The 22,529-nt window shown below is 33.9% G+C and overlaps 1 protein-coding gene across 15 annotated transcripts in view; it reads right to left on the reverse strand.

Annotated features, from left to right (window-relative positions):
• The window catches only part of EPB41L2 (erythrocyte membrane protein band 4.1 like 2), a 292,918-nt gene that overhangs the window by 110,633 nt on the left and 159,756 nt on the right, over positions 1 to 22,529 (reverse strand). For all 15 annotated transcript variants that reach the window (XM_051997728.1, XM_051997742.1, XM_051997740.1 and 12 more), the window contains 2 exons: positions 21,348 to 21,452; positions 9,354 to 9,396 (listed from right to left, as the gene is read on the reverse strand). In XM_051997728.1, the coding sequence (XP_051853688.1) occupies positions 9,354 to 9,396; positions 21,348 to 21,452 (148 nt within the window). The remainder of the gene's footprint in view (positions 1 to 9,353; positions 9,397 to 21,347; positions 21,453 to 22,529) is intronic.

Raw genomic sequence — 22,529 nt, forward strand, 5'->3', positions numbered from 1 at the left:
TGCTAACCTCATTACATTCCTTTTAAAAATCCAGAAATCTCTTTTAAAAGCAAACAGTAGATTAGCTATTTTCTGGACTTGTAAGGCACAATTTACTGTATGTAGTATTTGGGCTTCTTGGGATTTCCATCTGCATGGGAAACAAAATGCTTCGCCATTTAGATATGGAATTGGCAGGAGGCCATTTCTCTGTCATTGGCTTTTATATTTATTAGTTTCAGCAAACATTTATTAAAAGTCTGCTATGCAAATACTGTGCTTGGCTCAGAGGGCCTTAGAAACCCAAATGAAATATAGTCCCTGCCCCCAAAGCACAACAAAGACTTGTTGAACAGAAATGACAGACACACAAGGAACTTGGAAACAAATCAAAATATGAGGAGGATAAGAGATAAAGAAAATGATGGGTATATTACATGCGTGCACAGTCACATATAGACTGTGTATATATATATATATATATATATATATATATATATATATATATATACACACATATATATATATATACACACACACACACACGCATCTTTGTGTGTATTATGTATAACTATTTCATTTGTTTTCATATGTGTCATGTAAAAGATATATATATATATGTGTGTGTGTGTGTGTATGTGTGTGTATATATATATATATATATATATATATATATATATCAATACATACAGATAACTAGAATCAAGTCACAGAAACTTTTTTTCTCTAAAAGTCTTCAATAACAGATTCTTCTTTATATAATGGTTTCTATGTAGTCCAGTCAGGTAATAAGATGACTGAAGTTCTTTTCCAGGTCTCTTCTGATCTCTATCCTAAGGCTATTAAACAGTTATATTTAACAAACATTATTCAGCATTTACTATATACAAAAGCCCTGTAGGAAATGCTCAGCATACACAAATACATGCTGCAAATAGAAAGATGATGAAATTTGGAGTTAGGGGATTTGAATATGAATCTCATCTTTATCAAGTATACCAATAATAAAATAGTCCCTATCCTTATAAAATTTACATCCATCTAAGGATATAGTCTTGCTGACTGTCAGAAGAATATTTAATTGCTTGTTGACATTTATCAAATCCCCTTTAAGTGATTAGGGTGCTAAATTGATTCCTATCCTCCTAATGCAAAGAAATTATTGACATTAATATAATATTAATAAATTAGTTATCAATACAGCATATTGAAAGTATTCTTCCATTGTGAAACTATATTGGTGAAATATTCTAGTAACACTTAACCCAGAAATAAAAATAAAGATGCAAAAAGAATTCCAAAATACAAGAATAAGTAGCTACACTGGGGAAAAGTATGAAATAATTTTTCTGCCTATTATTTCATTTCTTACAATGAGCTGAAAGTTAGTTGGATACCAGTAAGAGGAATTTGATTAGGAAGTTTACCAAGGAGTATTTTTTCTCTCACTTTTTTATTTATTTAAAATTTAAATGCAAAATAGGAAAAAACAAAATAAAGAAAAAGAAGGAAAAAAAAAGTTATATGACACCAGAATATATGGAAGGATTTAAAACACCTATCAATAAACTTCCATTTCAAGAAAGCAAACAGAATAATAGAAGCAAGGAGTATTTTTTCTAAACAAAAATGTAATCTTATGGAAAACTTTCCTGGGAGCAGCATTGTGATTCTAGGCTCCAGGAGTACAGTCATGGTGGTCTAGGCTCTGTGGCCTTGAATACATAGAACCTGGAAGTAGATAAATCAGTATGAGAAAGACCTTCACTACCTCGTCTCCAGAGATTTTCCCTTTGAATGTCAGGATTCCTTAGAGTTATCTTGTTCACTTCTTTGAATGAAAGACCTCAATAGCTTCATTCTCCAGGAGAATTGTGATCAATTCTCTAATCTTTGCAGTTAACTGTAGTTAACAAAACATCACATTAATAAACTAATCATTCATCGAACACCTGTGTTTGCTTCTGGGTTCTTATATTTACCAGCCAAAATATATTAAATACTCCAAATACAACTGTTATATAAGTTATATATAAAACCTGTAATATAAGTAAACTTACTTGTTTTACTGACAAGGATAAGCAGATCAGTGAAAAAAAAAACTTTATCAATACTAGTTTTCTCAAAAAAGGAGACCATAAACCACTGTAAAATTTAAATCAAATGCCATCTTTAGTGATTGGCATTAAAGTTATCTGCAAATATTTATAAATCATCTAAATATCAAAATTAGGGCCAATTAGTGAATGTCTTCTATGTATAAAACATTGTATTATCCATCTTCAAAGATCAGAATCACAACCATTTTGCATAGTATATTGTCTTAAAAGTGTTAGCTAGGGCACAGCTTCTTAAACTGTGATTTGCAACAACATATGGGTTCTTGTAACTGAATGTGGAGGTTGTGAAATTATGATTTCTTATTAGTAAATGTTTAGTTTATACACCTAGTTTATGTATCTATTACCCAGGGTCACATAAAAGTTCTTAGGCTAAAAGGGGACTGAAAAGTTAAATTATTCGACTGCCATCACACAGTCACCACACACACACCCCCATCCTCTTTGATGTATATATGTGTGTGCATACGTGTGTGTGTGTGTGTGTGTGTGTATAGATAGATAGATATACATATATACATCAAAGAGGATGGATCTGATGCTACTTCTTGAGGTTCATAAGAGTGATTCATTAGCTTTAGCATTGTCCTAAATTGTAATGACTTACCTTAATGCAGGCTTCAATGTCTAAGTATAAAGTAGTTCCTTAAAGTGATGGGTTAGTAACTCTCTTATTTTTTCTACTTGAAATGAATAGGGGACTGGCAAATAATAATATGCTAAAAAATAATTTATTGAATTGAATATAAAATGACAGTGTTCTGAGAGTTAGAAAAAAATACCATGGGCTGCTGGAGTGATAAGGATATATGATAAGTGATAATTCCTAAAAATGAATGGAACTTAACCTGAGCCTTGGATTGTAAATCCAAATGAGAGCCATAAAGTGGGGTTTCATTCTCAGTAGAATGAATAGTTTAAGCAAAAGCAAGAAGGCAGAAATGTTGTTATAGTTTTTCATTCATGTCCAATGCTTCATGACTCCATTTGAGATTTGTTTGTAAACACAGTGGAGTGGTTTGCAGTTTCTTTCTCCAGATCATTTTACAGATAAGGAAACTGAGACTAACAGCTGGGTGATTTGCCCCAAGTTGCATAGCTAGTAAGTGTCCGGAAGACACATTTGAAATCAGATCTTCCTGAATCCAGGCACAGAGCTCTATCCACTAGGCCACTTAGTTGCTCCCTAGAAGAATGCAGAAATAGGTAGAGTGTATTTGAGGACAAAGTGAGAACACTCGTCTGACTGGAATACAGGGTTATGTAGGGAAACATTGAAAGACATGTCAATATGTTTCTGATGTCATCAATGAGGGTGATCCTTATACCAGTTTAATCAATGCAATTCTTGGTCAGGCTACTTAGCAGATCTGCTGCTTCTTTTTTTTTTTTTTTTTTTTCTATTTTCTTGATACACAGCATGCATTCTATTCATTTACTCTATCTTTTCTGTATAAGCCTCTGATGTCTTTTACAAAAATGTGTTGCATGATTTCCCAAATATGATCCACCATGATCTCCTGCTCTTCAATTCTGAGTACGTACTCTTATTCATCTTCAATGTCAGTACTGGATAAATGGCAGATTAGTTCCTTCAAAACTTTGTAAAATAAAATATCTAATTCTTGATCTATTTAGCATCCCTCTCTAGATTGCTGGACTGATATCTTGAGTTACTATAGATGTTCCTGAGAAGTTATTTAAGTTTTCTGGGATGTGGTATCATGAAATATAATTTCATCTGCAAATAGGAATATCCAGAGAACTTCAACATTTATCAGAAATTTTTGTTCAATTTGGATTTCAAAGGACAGTCTCTGTGACATTTTAGGCTTTCTTTGATATCAATTCTTGGAGGAATGTTAACTAAAAATTACCTCTCTAGCTTTATAATCACAAAATCTTATGAAACATTATGATACATTTATAAGGCTTCTTGTTAAAGAAGGGTCTTAAAGACTGGATTTTGCTATACCAAGTAAATTATTTGTATTTAATTATAAAGATCATTGCAGCTAATCCATATGTGCATATATATGTATGTATATGTATATATACATATATGTATATGTGTGTGTGTGTATGTATATACATGTACACATGCATAGATAGACAATTTTCTGCAAAAATCTTTCCTGAGTTCTTTGTTCAAAGACATACTTGATTTAAGATATGGTGAAAAATAAATCTGGAAAAGTAGTTTGGAATCAAATTGTAGATGATTTCAAATGATAAGCTGGAAACTGAACTTCTTTATGAACTATGGGAATCCATTAAAAAATTTTCCACAAGGAAAGAGACATTTCTGTCTAACTAGTGTTGGACAAGATGTACTGAAAGAAATTGAACAATGAATTCAAATAAAATAGCTATAAGAATTTTGTATTAAATCAGACAAAGTGAATAGAACCGAGATTAGGGTACTAGAATTAAGAATAGAAAGGAAGGAACATATGTGTGTGATTTCAAAGGATAAACAGACAAGCTCTGGAGAATTATAGAAGAGAGAAAAGTGGACTCACTTTATATATGTGTTGGGGGAGAGATGTGGATTTGTGAACAGAAGCATAAATGATTCATTAAATTTTAGACACATGGAGTTTGAAGAGGCTATAACAGATGCAAGTACCAAAAAATCTAGAAATAATAGAGCTGGACCTCAAAAGAGATCAAAATCTGAAATACAGATATGGAATTCCATTACAAAAGTAAAAGGATCTTGCAAGGTTACCTAAACCAACCCTTTGATTTTATTGCAAATAAAGTCATGCCAAGTAAGGTGATGGTTGAAGCCATGGGAACAGATTAGGTCAAAGGAAAGATTCTGAGACGATATCTAGGAACCAATAACTGCTGAACTTCATTAAAGAAAGAAGAGAAATCACTGAAAATAAACCTGAAGACTTAAATAAGTAAACAAATCAGCATGTCAATGTTAGAGAGGTAAGTAACTCCTCTGCCACAATTCTCAAATTCTCTATCACTATGTAGTCCAAATCAGAAAGAGTCAGTGAAGTGCACCTGGCTTGTGTTCTAAGGATTTCTTTTTAACATGCAAGGTATAAATAAGTATTAAACAGCAACGCATGACGTCAGTCTTCTCACACTGACAATTAATCCATAATCCTCTGCTGACTCCACGAAAGTTATCAAGACACTTAAATGCTCCCCTTGTCTGATGGATTCCAGGATTTAATCATGGGACTAAATCTCTTATAAACATATTCATAAAGTCATATTTAGATCAGGGAATTTACTTACTTTTTTTAGAATATATTTTCAAGTCAAGAAGAATTTCTCATGCCTTACCAAATTGAAAGCTCACACATTCCTGAACTGTTATTTTAATGAAGATATAAACGCAGAGTATGTATTATTAGTACAAGGACATGCAAACATGCACACTGTATGCAGTTAAATAATGTACTAATATAAGAATGCAGCCATCAACACATTTAAGTAACATAAGTAGAGTGCCAACTATTCTACCTCTCAAAAATTTAAATATCCACCCTTTATTATTTAACTATTAAACCAAGAATATTTTCATTTGTGATGACAGAAGCTGGGCAAAGACTAAAGGGCAGTTTTTAAACTAAGATTTCAAAACAAGCAGGAAATGAAAGCTAACATACATACTCTATTCCTCCTTGGGTTTCATGATTCTGACAGTTCAGAATATCACTTTAAAAACTGGCTCAAAATTTGTTTGAAACAGTCAAATCCTATTTGTTACTTTCCTTACTCTTGCCAAGCCACAAGGGCAAAAAGTCTTAAAAATAACTCTCAGAACACTTCAATAACAACCAGACCATAAAAAAGCAGTTCATAATCAGAAAGAATCTTGTCTTCCAAAATATAGAAAACTTAAAACTCTGAAATCTATGACATATAAAAATAATTTAAATAAGAGCCAAAAACACAAAAATTTCAGAGTTTGAAAAGACCACAGTGGCCATCTAACATAACTCATGGAATTCTTGGCTGACTCTCTCTCTCCAGTTACTGCCCTTATATTAACGGACTTAAAACATACCTATTAATTCTCCCTTAAACTGTTTTTTTTTAATATAATAACACAGGGATAATTATACCCTTGACCTTGCCATCACCTATAAGTATCCCATGTCTATGTTCATAGACCCTGAAACTTTTTTATCTAATCAAAATCTTTTATCATTCCTTTTCTCCCTATTACTTATGCTTTTGTTCTTCATGTGCACCATAACTTCCAATCTCTTTGTTTTTTTTTTCCCCCAAGTCAACAACTCAATGTAAATATACTCACCACACCCCCTTCTCTATATCTCAACCATTTGGTGAATCAGTTGAACTCTACACTATCCTCTATACTCAAATTTCTTGTTCCTTTGTCCTATTACTAGTCAAGTCTTTCCTTACTAACTTTTAGTAAAACAAGACTAGTGAAAGGACAAGACTTTTACTCTTACTATTTGTGTGCTGTTAGTAGAAAAATTCACACAAGCATTCTGATTTGTTTGCTTGCATTTCAGTCATGTCTAATTCTCTGACTCCTTTTGGGGTTTTTCTGGGAAAGATAGTGGTTTGTTATTTCTTTTTCCAGTGCACTTTACAGACAAGGAAACTGAGGCAAACAGGTTAAAGTTACTGGCCCAGGATCACACAGATAAGTGTCCAAAGCCACATTTGAAGCCAGGTCTTCCTAATTCCAGGCCAAGCATTCTATCAATTGCATTGTCCATTACATATTTCCGTTATGTAATCTCTCTCCTTCCCTGTCTTCCTCTCTCTTTCCCTCTTTTCCCCCTCCCCGTGCTCTCTCATCCCCTATCTCTCCCTCTCCCCCCTCTGTTCTTCTGTCTTTCTTTTTCTCTCTCCTCTCTCTCTCTCTTCTCCTTCTCTCTTTCACCATCTCTTCTCTCTTTTCTCCCCCTCGCCTTCTCTTTTCCTCCCTTTCTCTCTCCATCTACAAATATACTTATGCCTCCTGATTCTAAAGGGGATAAAAAAAAACCTCAGTTGATTCTATGATCTCTGCTGGATATTAGGCTCTCTCTCTCCTTTATTCTTTCTTAAACTCCTAGAGAAAGCAATTTACTTAGTTTCTGATCTTCCTATGCTCTGATCTCACTCTACTATTTTCACAGCACTTTAGGAGGTAGGTTATTATCATCTCCATAATACAGATGAAGAAACTGAGGTTAAATAACTTGTCTACATCATGATTTGAACTCAGGCAGTCCTAACTTCAGGTCCAGAGCTCTATATGCTGTGTCACCAAGATAGCAAAGATTTTAATTACAAAATCCTTTTTTTTTTTTTTTTTGGAGGTAATTGGGGTTAAGTAACTTGCCCACAGTCACACAGGAAGTGTTAAATGTCTGAGGCCAGATTTGAACTCAGGTTCTCCTGACTTCAGGGCTGGTGCTCTATCCACTGCACCACCTAGCTGCCCCTTAACTGCCAAACTTAATGGCCTTTTTCTTAATTCTTATCCTTTCTGTAGCCTTTGCCCCTATCTAATACCTTCCTCTGGATAAAGTCATCTCTTTACATTTCTACAACTTGCATCTCTCCTGGTTCCTCTCTCTCCTATACCTCCAACCACTTCTAAACTCTCTTTAGTTTGATCACCATCCAGATTATGCCCATTAACTGTGAGAATCCCCACCTCCAAGACTCTATCTTGAGCCTTCCCTACTCCCTCAATACAATATCTCCCTTTCTTATGTCTCCTTAGTGTCAATTCTCTATGCATTTTATGTCAATTCTATCTGCATCTCTATGCTGATGATTACCTGATGTGTCCATACAATCACAATTTCTTTCCTGAGATCCAGTCTCATATTAGAATAGAATTGCATTTATGTATACATTTTAAATTTGGCATGCCCAAAGTCAAGAAAGTAGTCATGAGAATAAAAAGAGGGAAGGGAATATAAAAATCAAAAAAGCTTATTTATTATTATTATTATTATTATTATTACTAGCTGGGGTAGTACCACTAAAAATCCTTGCTCGTGGGGGGAGGCTTAAGTGCTGATATTCTGAGGGGTAATGGGGATAAAGCAAATTGGAGATGTGGGGACCACTAAGCCCTTTGGGCTTGGGGGTTGACTCAGATTGAAAAGACAGCATATTGAACCCTACCCAAAGAAAGAAAATATAAGAAAAGGAAAGCAAAATGTATTAGGAAAAGGAAGAACAAATTGAGGAAAGAAAGAACTAAGATAAAGAATGTAAGAAGAGAAGAAAAGGAGAAAGGGAAGGTTGAAGAAAAGAAAAATAAGAGGAGCAAGAAGGGAAATGAAGGAAAAATACAAAGGGAATATAATTTTGTACAATTAAAAAAAAAGTGGAAGGAAGTAAAATGAGTGGTGTTTAAGTGTTTTGATGGAATGAATATGAAAAAATGAAGAAAGAACAGGATCATGAAGAATATCCATAGTTGGACACACTGTGAATCGTGTCTTTAGTTACCCCTGCCAATCTTACAATATCATCTTGCCACTCCTCATCCTAAGCTCTCTAGGATCCTTCCCAAGCATATAATCCAGACCAGCTCCTTATCATCTCTGAGCCTACCCTTCCTGGATCTTACAAAAGAACTAGGCATTCATCCCCTATAACAGTCTCACATCTACTACCCAGCTAAGGGGTTCCAAGCAAAGGATAAAGTGAGCCCTCAGTAGAGAACAGGAAGGGAAGACAAAATCAGCAATAAATCTAGACAAGAGCACTTTGTGGTTTCCACAAATACAAAAGCCAGTTAAAAAAGGGAAGAGGGCATCTGTGGGGTCTGAGGTAAGATCAGCATCAGACCAAGTGTCACATGGCACCCAGCAAATGAAGGACCCACAACAGGAGACCAAACCCTTTCACCATGTTAAGTCCAAATTCTTGACAATTTTAACCCTAGAATTTACAAGTTTCTTTTAAAACACTTTCAATATGTGGGAATCATATTAGCACAACTTTACACTTTCTGCCATTTTGAAGACAAGTTTAGTTCCCCAACATATCCACATACAATTGTTAAATATGTATCTTTCTTTAAAGAACAACAGTAAGAAAACATATAACTATTTGCATTTTAAATCTACAATGCTGAACAAAAAAGATACATGCTGAATCACTGCAGTAAGGTATGACAGTATTTATAACTTTATTAGTTATTCTCACTTAGATTCTTATATAATTTCTTATAAGTTGTAAAATATATAAGAGAATTAAGTTCATAACTCTGCCACTGAAATGTATTTAAACACTTACTTCGAACTTGTTTCTTGATTTCCTTTGAAGGATCCAGCCAGCTCTTTAAATAAAAAATAAAAATAAAAATTAGCACTTAGATATTCTAACATAAAAGGGAATAAAATACAGTGGGGCCCAGGACATAAATGTATACATGCATGTTTTAATCAAGTTCAAATCAAGATGAACTACATTATAGAAAGAACAAATAACATTTAGAAGTCTTCTGTTCATCAGTTTATATTATGTTCATAATTACACAATTATGCTATCTTCTTTCAATGTTGCCTAATTACCTAAAATGTAAAATTTAACTATATAGAATATAGAGGGATTTGGATAAATTAAATTTTGCAGATTTATTCATTCAAGCATTTTATTAACGATTACACTATGCCTTGTGCTAGGTACTAGGGAAGATAGAACATTTAAACAAGACCTAGGAAACTGATAATTTAGAAAACTGACAAAACATCATTAAGTACTGCAAAATATTAAACAATTTCCATAGTACCTGTAAAAGAAGCTGAGGGAAAGCTTCATATAGGAGGCCTCTGAGTTAAATATTAAAGGACAATTAAGAATTTAATAGGCCAATAAAGAGGACATTCAGTCAGTCAATAGACATTTATTAAGTGACTAGTATGTGCCAGGCACTATGCTAAGAGTTGAATATAGAAAAAGAGGCAAAAAGACAGCCTTTGCCCTCAAGAAGCTCACATTCAAATGGGGTTCTGATCCAAGATAGGAAGATAAGAAAGTAAATAGGGTATGCTTAGGGGAATAAATGTCATCCAACTTTGATTGAATCATAGAATATAGGTGGAAAATTAATATGAGATGAAGAAACAGATATAGCAGAGGTCCTTGAAGTTCATGTAAATCTCCATGTAATGCTCATCTAGATGTTATATTAAGAGAAGCCAGGACCCTATTCATAACTATATCTTAAGTTTGATAAAAAGAAAAAAAAGAGTAAATAATCCTCTACTAAATAAAAACATTTTTTAAATTATTTGAAAATAATATCTAAGATATATGTATACATGTAAATATTTTATATCATATATGTATATACACATATAGAACAATATCTATATTTTGTGAAGTTTTAAAAAGAATCTAATGATTGGAACTGATTGTTCTTTTCACAAACCTTTTTAAACTGGTTATGAAATACAGCATTCTTTGACAAACTGTGCAAAAATAATTAATTGAATTTTTGGAGGGGTAGGCTAAGACATCTGACTCTTAAAACAAGGCACACTAGTTTAGAGATGAATGGCACCAATAATATAAGTAGCAATGCAGCTTTGTACAAAATTTCACATATAAATAGTCAGAAGTTATAAAGCAGAAGCTACAGATGGTTTTGGTGGGGACTGAGTTGAGTCTAGACCTAAGATTTCATCACTATAGGGAATTTACACTGAGGAAATGTGGGTTATCAATGAAGATGTGAAACTGCCTGGCAATTTAAAATCTTAGCGTTACCAGGGTGTAATTAGAAATTAAATGGCTTTTCCTGGAAAACACTACTAGTATAATCAGAGAGCTGAGACTCAAACTCAGATCTCCCAAATTTAGAGACTGACTCTTAATCCAATAATCCCTCTTCTATACTAAACATGTAACTACAAATCAATTAAATCACATTTTAAAATACCACTTATATTTAAATATCATTTCTTATTTTCTTCCAAATGCTCTCATATATTTTTATTTGGTCACAAGAAGCCTGGTTGTAAAACAGAATTTATTTCCATCAATTTCTAAATAATAAATGGAGACAAATGTCTAAATGACATTTAGAAAATCAAAAATTGAGCCCAGAATTCCTACCTTTCATCTTAGTCTTCCATATAATACAATAAGTACTAGAGAAAGAGGAGACAGAAAGAAAAGGGAGGAGAAGGCGAGGAGGGCAAGAAAGAAGAGGAACTATTCCCATTAATATAGCATTTTAAGATTTTACAAAGCACTTTATAGACTTTGATTCTGACAACAACTCTGTGAGAAAGAGGTGCATTTATCACTCTTAATACCCATCTTACAGATGAAGAAACTACAACTCAGAAAAGTTAAATGACTCAACTCTCTAGGCCACAGAGTAAATACATATAAGGACAGAGTTCCTGATTTTAAGCCCAACACCCTACATCAGGAATTGTTTTCCTATATCATCGTGAGTCTGTTTGAAGTAAACTGAATAAAAAGTCTCATATTATCCAAATTCCTTTCTTCTACTCTTTCAGTCTAACTACTAAGTCATAAAGACTTTATCTTATCCTCTTTTTAACCAAATATTATATGACAGAGATCTGGGCCAAAGGACAATGTTTGATTGGTAACCTGAGATTTTCACCTGGCTTTCTCACCACTATATCTCAAAATTAAAAAGCTTAAACTAAAATCAAATCTGCCCAATATAAATCTATCTAATCAAAATTCCTCTATTTTACTTCTAAGACTTTCCAAACTCTTACTCTTCCCTTTACCACAATATTGATTATAAACTTATTTCCCAATATTGACTACATGTAATTTCTGTTCTAACCATGCAGTGTACTAGGTATCATTACAAATTCCATGCTCATTCTCACCTCCATGCCATCCCTCTTTGCCAAGAAAGCCTTTCCTGCTCCTCTGCATTTAACCAAAACCCTATCTTCCAAGGCCAAGTTCAAGGTCCAAACTTGTTTATAATATTCTTAGTAATGTAGCCCATATTTGGGCCTCTCTCTTCTCTTTTTTTGGAAAATCTAGATTTACATATATTACACATATCTATTTCATGTCTACTAGTTCTGTTTTCCCAGATACACTGTAACCTTTTTTGTGAGGAAGATTCATTCTTCTGAATTATAGGTATAGCACTGAGCAAAGAACATCTCAAAAATGCTACTGATGACCCAAAATCTCAATTCAAAAGATCACAGATTTAGAGCTAAGAGTTCTCAGAGTTGATTTAGCTCAGTCAACTCATTTACAAATAAGAAAATAGGTCCAGAGTTAAGTCACATTCCCAGGGTCATACAGGTAAGTAAGGAGAATAGGTCCCCTTCCTTTTTGCGTTTTGGCAGGTAGGTGGTATAGTGGATCAAGTGTAGGGCCTGGGGTCAAAAAGATTTCAGTTTCAGACATTTACAAGCTAAGTGACCATGAGCAAGTCATTGAACCTCCATCTGCCTCAGTTTCCTCATTTGTAAAAGGTGGATATTAAAGCACCTACTCTATAAGGCTATAGTAAGAATCAAATGAAAAAATATTTGTAAAGCACTTAACACAGCTTCTGACCTAAAGGAGGTATTTAATAAATTCATTCTTTCTTCTGTCCTTCCTTTTCTTCCTTCTTTACTCCCTTTGTAACTCTCCACTATATTTATTCTATTACTATTCCTTACTAAGTTACTCTAAGTACAAAAAAAGCTTATTAAGGTGAACTTCTTTAAATCAGTGTCTGAAAAAGGAATGCTAATATGGTACTTTTTTGCTAAATGTTATTAACTATAATCAAAGAACCAAGGATTGTGTTATATCCTGGGCATAAAAATCTAAAGATGAGTAGGCCCTGGTCCTCAAGGAATGTACACGTAAGGATCACAGGTAGAATTGTGTAACTGGAAGGATCCTTAAGAAATAATCTTACCTCATTTGTTCATTTTGGAAATAAGGAAAATTAAGACTGGCAGAAATTAGCTAATTTCTAAGTCAAGAAAAGAGCCAGCCCTACAGCAAAGGTCTCTTGACATTCAGCTAAATACTCTTTAATGTTGCCTTATCAAAGTAAAAACAACAGCTGCACTACCTAGGAACATGGATAGCAATGAAAGTTAAAGCTTTTGAAAACAAAAAGGGTGTCTTTTAATTTGGCCTTTCCTTTTTCTTTTTGAATAGCTATCATGTAGTTTATGCTATTTTAAACCCAATTTCTATCTCATTTTTCCATTATGCTTTAGAAAGAATAGAAAAAATATTTAAATAGGCCATATGAGAAGAGAAAGTAGGTGGCAGAGTGGACAAGGTGCCAGGCCTCTAATCAGGAAAATCAGAGTTAAAATCTGGCCTCAGGCCCTTACTAGCTGTATTATTTAACTTACTAGCAAGTTACTTAACCTTGCTTGCCTCAATTTCCTCATATGTAAAAGTTACCTGGAAAAGGAAATGACAAACCCTTTCAGTATGCTTGCAAAGAAAACCTCCACTTACTCACAAAGAATTGGATACAACAAGAATATAAGAGATTTCTGTTTAAAATATAAAGTTATACAGTTATAAAGAAAAAACTGAACAAGAAAAATTTTAAATTATCATAAACTTCCAAAAATAATGTAGCAGGAAAAAAAACTTATTCATATTTATACTTTGGGGTGGGAGAAGAGAGGAAAAAATGCTTTAAAAACAGGATAACATATGAAAGCCCATTTGGACTTTACTTCTGCTAACATTAGTTGGCCTGCATTTTGGGGAATATTTGTGAAAGATTTCCAAGATCCAGGGGTGGACATCCTTCTACTTTAAATTAGCCACTTTAAAAATCCTAATAAACACACCATTGAACTCAGTCTAGTTTTATATTATACTGTACTCCCCAGCTGCATGGATTACTGATGTGAAAGGTCAATGGGATAGCCTCTAAAGGGAGCCCTGGTGCTGGCTTAGGGAGCAGCTCAAATTCTGTACTCAGAAGAGGGCTTAGCATTCACTCTCCACACCCTGCAGCTGCAGACCAGCACAACAGCTGGCTCATAAATGGACAGCTGTGATGAGTGCACAAGAATGAAGGAAAAGAAAAAAAAAAAACATCATTCAGGATTTAGCACTGCTTGCACTTGGGGGGTATAGATATGGAGGAGTATAGGCTGGGATGTGTGGTATTTTAATCTGAGGAGGTGACAACTACTGCAGAGGAAAAAATGAATCAGAGAAAGAGCTGGGGCCAAGAGAAAACAATTATTTATTTCTACATCCATCATCCAACCCACAGAGTTAAGAGCTGGGAGGGACCTTTAGAGATCATCTGGTCAAATCTCATTATCCACATGAAAAAACTGAAACCCAGAGATGCTGAAAAGTAACACAGGAAGGAAAATAATTAAAAGAGAGTGACCATTAAGATCTATACATAAGACTTCTAACTCTTCAATTAAACAGATAGTTTGCTATGGAAGAAACCAATCTGACATAGGATGGTGAAAAATAATGCTAATCCTATAGATGATATAATTTTGAACAGGAAACTATCCAAGCAGGAAAGATTTGTTGTATTACCTCAGGGAATTCTGACATGTTCGCTAGAGGTCACCTTCTACAGATTGCTATCAGTCATCTATCCTTGAAGGGCATAAAATTTCAGTGCTATGTATATGACAGCTTTTGTCTGGCAATGGGTATTTATTTACAGAGCTGTAAATCCAAAGAGTTACATCCCAAAGCCAAACAAATTCCTCTACAACAGCACTGAAAGATCCCTTCTCAAGGGACTGCCAAAAGACAAAGGACTGACCAAGACTGAGGTAGCTCTGCACTCTCTTCACTAGTCACACCTACAGGTATGCTGGAGCCAACTCCTAACAGAGATTTAATTGTTAAATTTTCAGTGTGAGTATTTACATCTCAGAAATCTGCAAACACTACAAATCAGGGCATTATTTATTATTTTGCTGATTGTCCAGACTTAAGAAAGTGGTGAAGAAAATGTTAATAATTCATATTAAACTCAAGTGTGTGGTGCATACAATGCTCCCACTCCAAATCCCAAAACCAGTCAAATATTATGGGCACAACCCTGCCTCCTACAGGGTCAAATACTCTCAGGGGCGCCTGATGAGAAAAAAAGCAGTAGTATAGGAATGAGCCCAAATTAGCTCACTTAATTTCCCCCTTTTAAAAAACACTTTCTTCCATGAAATATGTTCCATTTCAACTAAGAAATATAAAGACCCTCTAGCATTTTCAAAGACAGAAGTGTGGGAAGCATCATGAAATCTAATGATACCCTAGTGATACATACGCTAACCTCTCAATTATTAATTAGCCAATAAACATTTAGTAAACACTTCCAGAAATTATGCTAAATACTAGGAAAGGAAAGAAAAAGTTTCTTCAGATTCTATTGGGAGTAGAGGAAATAGATTGATAGATAATTCAGCCAGACAGATGGACAGAAGGATACATGATAGATGACAGATAGGCAGACATATGAGAGAGAAAGAGAGAAACAGGGGAGAGGAGGGAGGGAGAGGGAGAGAATGGTAGACAGAGAGATGACAGGAGATAGATGAGAAAATACACAGATTATGCATACATTAAAAAGTATTTAAGTAGATAAATAAACAAACAGATGATAGAGCGATAAGCAGACAAATGAGAGATACTGATGAACCACAGATAGAAAGTTAGAAAAGTAGATAGGTAGTTAGGTTATTCACACAAAGATTTTGTAAAATAAAAAAGCATACATTTGATGGAAAGTTCCCTTGTATCCCCCTTTTTGGGTAAAAATGCTAAAACCAAATGCTTATAAAATACTTTCATTCATAATATTTTTCTAATTATTTAATATCTTCTGTTACAAATATCTTGAAAATTAATACTTTAGATTCCATTGAAAACAGTATCACTTCACAGCAGATTTTCTTTTTATTTTGCTTTGTCTGGTTCAACTGCTCTTCCAAATGATGGATACTTAAGCACCATTTTTATTTCTTCTACTATATGTGATATGTAATAAGTGGCTATGTTTTACCTTTATCGATTTCATGGGTTTTTTTTTTCAGCCAATAGGGCAGAAAAAAGCACAAATTATCTTCTCATTTTTGCCTCTTCTTATTGTATGTTGATTTTAACCTTTAATCTATGACAAGTTGATATTTTACTACACAAAGATGTGATATGGAAATGGTTTCCATATCAATAACCAGTCACTTTTTACTACACAAAGATGTGATATGGAAATGGTTCCCATATCAATAACCAGTCACTTTTAGTCTGTTAAGATGATTATGTTCATGTTTTATGATCCGAGGTGCTTGCTCTGTCCAGTCTTCTTTTACTTCCTTAATAAAATACTCATGATTTAATATGATAATGTTCTGAAATGACTTCACATGTAAAATCAATATCATACTGCTTTCCTTCTCAATGAGTAAGGTGGGGAAAAGAAAGAAAAAGGGAGTCAAAAAGATATTTTTTTTAGTGAATGCTTAAAATTTCTTACATATAATTGGGAAATATTTAATGAAATAAATATATAGAGATTTTAAATATTCATGACATAACTATGGGATTTCTTTGGACATAACCTACATAACTGCTTTTCAATTTATTTTTCTCTATATTCCCCTGTACTTTCCTTTGTTTAAGTATCAATACAAGAGCTGGAGAAGTTTCTCAAATTCAAGGAATTTCCATATTGTATACTTTGAAACAGATGTCGCTACATAAACTGCAATTATTTTCCTGGTGTTGTTTTTCCTTATGCTAATTATGCTCACTGCAAAAAAAAAAAAAAAGACAAACAACTGTCCCATGAAATAATGTTTCTTGTTGCCTCTGCATAAACAATGAAAACTTCTCTGCCAATTCCTTTATTTTGTCTCTCAAAATTTAAAAATGTTTTGACACAAGAGGATAAATACTACTTGCAGACAATTTTTAGGATCACGTAAAATAGTAGGTAAACTAAAAGGAAAATAAAAGTAATTATAGTATAACATTGATCAGGAATGGGAGGTGGAGAGAGAAATAGTGACTAACATTTGTTCCTGGAAGAAAGTCCTATCAGAGGTTATTAAACAATTTTTTAATAACTTCTATATATCTGCGATGGTAAACAGCAGACAATTCTGGCATTTCTCAACCAAAGGCCCAATTATTAGGTTATTACAGAAAGATCTTACTGAGAAGGTAAAATGTACCTTTTGCCTAATCCAATGCAAAAGGTTCAGTGTTCTTGGATCTCATGAACTGGGAAGCCTCCTCTGGTACACCTGTCTATGTGGTCTGTTTTATTTCACTGAATCTTTTGGTATTTCAAGGTAAAAAAGAAACCTACCTGCAATGAATGCAACATATTATCAAAGAAAAGCTTATTTTTCTGAGTATCCAATGTTTAATTTTAGTCTATTGCCAAAAAAAGATATAACTATTAAATGTTTTAAAATTATTTTTTCACAGGAAGCTAGCTGTTAATATCAACTAACACCTCTAATAAATTTTTATTCAAATATGCCATGCAGTAATAGTATATGAGGCCAAATGCTAACACCAAACTTTCAAGGCAACATCTGTGCTTTAAAGAGAGTCCAAAATTCTTAATGAAAACTAGAAATGAATATGAGTAATATAGGCATAGAATTCACCTCTAGAGAAGAATATTGCTGTTCAATGCTACCAAAATTTTATATGACATTTTCCATAGCAAAATTTACATAATGGTTCTCAACAGACATTAAAAAGATCTAACACTGAAATAGATGTGTTTTTATACACAGTGTGAATTGAAACTCTTCCAACTTAGTGTGTAGCTAAAAAGAAGAAAGGGAGCTCTGGTTACATCAAAGGTAGACTTGAGATTTTTATTTCAATAGAAAAATCTCCATACAAACAACAGTGGCCTTGGTTGGCCTTTTTTTTTTAAATGATAAACTAAAATGATAAACAGCAGACTTTTGCCAAAACAAATAAAAATCTCACCCTTTAGAAAGTGGTAGTACTTTTTGTGATCTAGAGATACTTCATCTTAATGCTGAAATTTTCAGTTCATTGAAAAAAAAAAAAAACCCAAGGCCATTCACTTCAAGCTCTTTTCTCTCCTTATTTCACATCTCTCCTTATTCCACATCTCTGGAACCATTTCCTCCTTCACATACCCGTATCACGTGAAGAGGTGACCTATTCCATGAACCAAGGGAAACACGTACATGTTCACAAGTGATTGCATTCTATTCCAAAAGATTGACCCTGCTTTTCATCCCTGTTTTCTTCTTTCAATCTCCCTTTATATAATGGCTGCTTCTCAACTACCTACCTCTATCTTCAAAATAATCTTGCTTGCTTTGTTCATCTTTACTAGTTAACATCCCATATCTCCCACAGTTAGTAGTCAGATAGCAGGTATAAGACAAAAACAAGTCACAAAAATCAAGAAAGAGTTTGAAAGAGAGGAAACAAACTTTTGTTAAATCTCTTTCAAATCAGCTGAAAATGTTATGGTTTTTCTCCTTAAATTGTTACAAAAAGCTGTCTTAAATATATTGCCAGATGGACACAATAATAAGTTCCTATACAGAACTCTAACAGATGTAGGGGGAAAGTCAAGGAAAAAATATTAACAATAAATTTTAGTAGGCAGATATTTAAAGCAGCTAGGTATGTAGACAAAGTGCTGAGAACCTGAGTTCAAATCCAGACTCAAGATAATATCTAGCTACATGATTGTGGTCAAATCACCTAACACTGCCTACTTTTCCTCCCCTATAAAATGAAATCAGAGAAGAAAATGGCAAAGCACTATAGTATTTTTGTCAAGAAAATTCCAAATGGGGTCAGTAAAGAGTCCAAAGTGACTGAGAAATGGCTAAACAACAAAGGCAGAATATTTGTGTGGAAATATAGAATGTAAATTCCTTAAAGGGAGGAAATATTTCATGTATGTCTTTGTATCCCCATAAACTAGTGTAGTACCTGGCACATAGTGAAAACAACTGAACTCATGATTTCACTAACACTGGAAATCCTGGCACATGGAAATAACCTCTAACAACACCAGTAGTAGACACCTAAAATACCTAGAAGTTATGTGATTTTCTTAGGGTCACATGATTAGCTGGTAGAAGAGACCAATCTCGAAGTCCAGTCTTCCTAACTGAAATGGCAAGTAGAGGCGTGTGTGTGTGTGTGCGTGTGTGTGTGTGTGCGTGTGTGTGTGTGTGTGTGTGTGTGTGTGTGTGTGTGTGTAACTACTTCAAACAAGTTGGAGGAAATGTAATACATCCACACACAAAAAGCAATGAAAACTAAGAGAAATAAAGCAATTTGGAGTCAGAGTTAACAGGTACCCAGAGACTTCAATTTCTTGTTTCTTTTTTGGAGGGGTAGGAGAGCAATTAGGGTTAAAAGACTTGCCAGAGGTCATACAACTAATAAGTATCTGAGGACAAATTTAAATTCAGGTGCTCCTGACTCTTGGGGCAGTGCTCTATCTACTATCCACCTAGCTCCCCTTGCACTTCAGTTTCTACATGAAATTATTAAGAAATTTTTCAATTTTATCTGAGTATCAAGGTCTCATTGAGAAGCATTCCATTGAGGATGAGAAGGATTGGTTTTACAAGGGTTAATATCGAGGAATTATCCAAGCATATGTTTTGAAAAAAAAAAAAAAAGGATGAGAGGAACTTAAGACTATCAAGAGACTGCTGCCTTTATAGAAACTTTGCTGGACTTTATTTATTTTCCCAACGAATAATTCTTTTTCTTTTCTTCAATTATAGATCCCTATTCCTCATCCCTGCCCCCCTCCCCAGATTTTTGATTATTTAACCACCCTACTTTCCCCTAGCCTGATTTTACTTTGTTACAGGCTTTTGTTATATCCAACCCCACTCCTACTCCTAACCTCCATCCAGCCAATTTCCCACTTGCACTGGGAAATGCTCCACAGGTAATGTGGTCTGGCTATCATCCAGAACCTGCCTCACATACTTCTCTACTTACCATCTGGTAAAAGCTGCCAATTTACTAACTGCTCCCCTATCCCCTATTAATCCTGTGGTCCCAGAATCCCTTGGGCATGACAGCAATTAAGTTAGAAGATATAACTGGTTTATCCCCCAGAATAATCCAATCATAGAAAGATTAATTTGTTTGTATATTGGATGCATGGTGTTCTCAAGTCTTCAAAGCTGATTTTTAAAGTACAAGAATTTCAGTTATACAAACTAAGCAGGAGCTGGGATGTACAAGAAACCACAGTTTATATCATATAAACTCCAAGGCAACCTATTTTTTAATCAGATTCTGATTCCTATTAATCAAATCAAATTTGCACAGGGTTTTAAAAAAAAAGAAGATGAATTAAAGGATTCCAATACATTTTCCAAATTTATTAAACCTCTTAAATACATTAAGCAACTGCAAGGTTGGATGTCCCCTAGGTTACTGAAAAATTATATTCTTACTCTTTGAAGACATAGCTATTGTGACACAGTTTTAAGACTGTATTAGCTTTTCCACTAAAATCCCTAAATCTCTTACAGAAAAAGTGCTATGTAATCATATCTTACTATATTCTCCATGTGAAGTCAGTTTTTTTTTTATCTTACATGTATGTTTTATATTTATCCCTATTAAATTTTATTTTTTAGATTCAATGCAATACTCTTATTTTTCCAAAACATTTTTGTATCCTGGTTTTTTTTATCCATTGTTTTATCCCTCCCTCTTTTTGCTACCTGCATAAATCTTGGTTTGTAGAATGATAGAATATTCCCTTCCTTAGCTTTTAGTCCCTGTCAGTCAGTGAACATTTATTAAGTTCTAATGATGTATCAGGCACTGTGCTAAGTAAGAAATGCCCCCCCCCCAAAAAAAAAAGGGGGGGGGAGACAAAAAGTTTTCATGCAAGGATGTTATATTCTGATGGGAGAAATAATACCTAAATAACTATGATCGTACTAAATGTATACGTACAAATAGGAGAGAGAACTGAAAAGTGGATAGGACTAGGAAAGCCTTTTGCAGAAAGTGGGATCTAATCTGGGTCTTAAAGAAAGCCAGAAAAGCCAGGAGGCTGAAGTGGAAAAGAAGAGCATTTTCCAAATAATCACATCTACTATACTGCATCCTTCCTTCTGATCTTTGATGATAAATACCACCTTAAATATTCTATTTTATAGTTTAATTTTAAAAAACCAAAATGAACTATAAACGAAATCCAACAATGCTTATTTAGAACAAAATAAACTATTTCAGAGATAAATAAAATAAAATAAAAACAATTCCTTTTACCTTCTGATCATTGTTTTCTTGAAATAAAAGTCCAAAATAGTCCTTCTCCAGTAAATTGAGTTGTTCACATACTTTGTCAAATAGTACTTGACCCGTAGCACGTTTCTGGAAAAGAAAACAAATAAAACAAAACACATTTAGTAATCTCTTACATGTCTTATAAATTTTCATGTTAACAAATGTGTAAAATTAACATTTTTAACTGGATTAACAAAAAATACTGAATGCCAACTCATCCACGCATTATTTATTTGTTTATTTACTTGTTTGTTTATTTATTTTATTTATTTGATTTTTTAAAATTTTAAATTTTTGATTTTTAAATCCTGTTTCATCTGCTATTTAGCTCTGGGACCAGAAGCAAAGTCTCATTTGATTTCTTACAGCCCAAGTCTGCATATCTGTAAAATATGGATTTACAGCACCAACTTCACAAGATAATTGGGAAGATAAACTGAAGTTATACAGACTGCACTAAGACTTTTGGGACATCCTCTTTACAGCAAGAATATTATAAATTTTAAATCAATTTATAAATAATAAGTTTTAAAAAAGGAAGTGAAAGCAGACTAGATTGATTTCAGAAAATGAAAGAACTCTTTAACAACGGAAAATTACATGAACGCAAAGACTCATTGCTGAAGTGGTATTTCATGGTTATGAGAGATAAAATACCAATGAAAGTCTCCAGAATGCAGTATGAATCCTCTATGCCTAATTTTTACAAGAGGGACAAAGGTCATACAGAATGTGTTATTATTTGCCCTATTTTGGAAGACCTCCTGAATTGATGAGATCACAGATCCTTTTTTTTTCCCCTGAGGCATTTGGGGTTAAGTGACTTGATCATGGTCGTACAACTAGGAAATATTGAGTGTTTGAGGCCAGATTTGAACTCAGGTCCCCCTGTCTTCAGGACTGGTGACCTATCCACTGCACCACCTAGCTGCCCTAACCACAGGTCCTTTTAAGGGCATTAGTTAATGTTATTAGGTATCATCAGCACTGACAGTTATCATCAAGAAATCTCAAAGTTGAAAAAAATTCTTCAAGGTCACCTTGTCTAGTACCTGAACTGTGAATCCTTCTACATAGCCTGAAATTGTTAAATACTCTTCAATAAAAAATTTCCAACGAAGGGGTAATCCATAACCTCAGAAAATGGCCCATTCTATTTTGGGA

This window comes from Antechinus flavipes, chromosome 4 (assembly GCF_016432865.1).
Source record: "Antechinus flavipes isolate AdamAnt ecotype Samford, QLD, Australia chromosome 4, AdamAnt_v2, whole genome shotgun sequence".
NCBI classification, from domain to species: domain Eukaryota; kingdom Metazoa; phylum Chordata; class Mammalia; order Dasyuromorphia; family Dasyuridae; genus Antechinus; species Antechinus flavipes.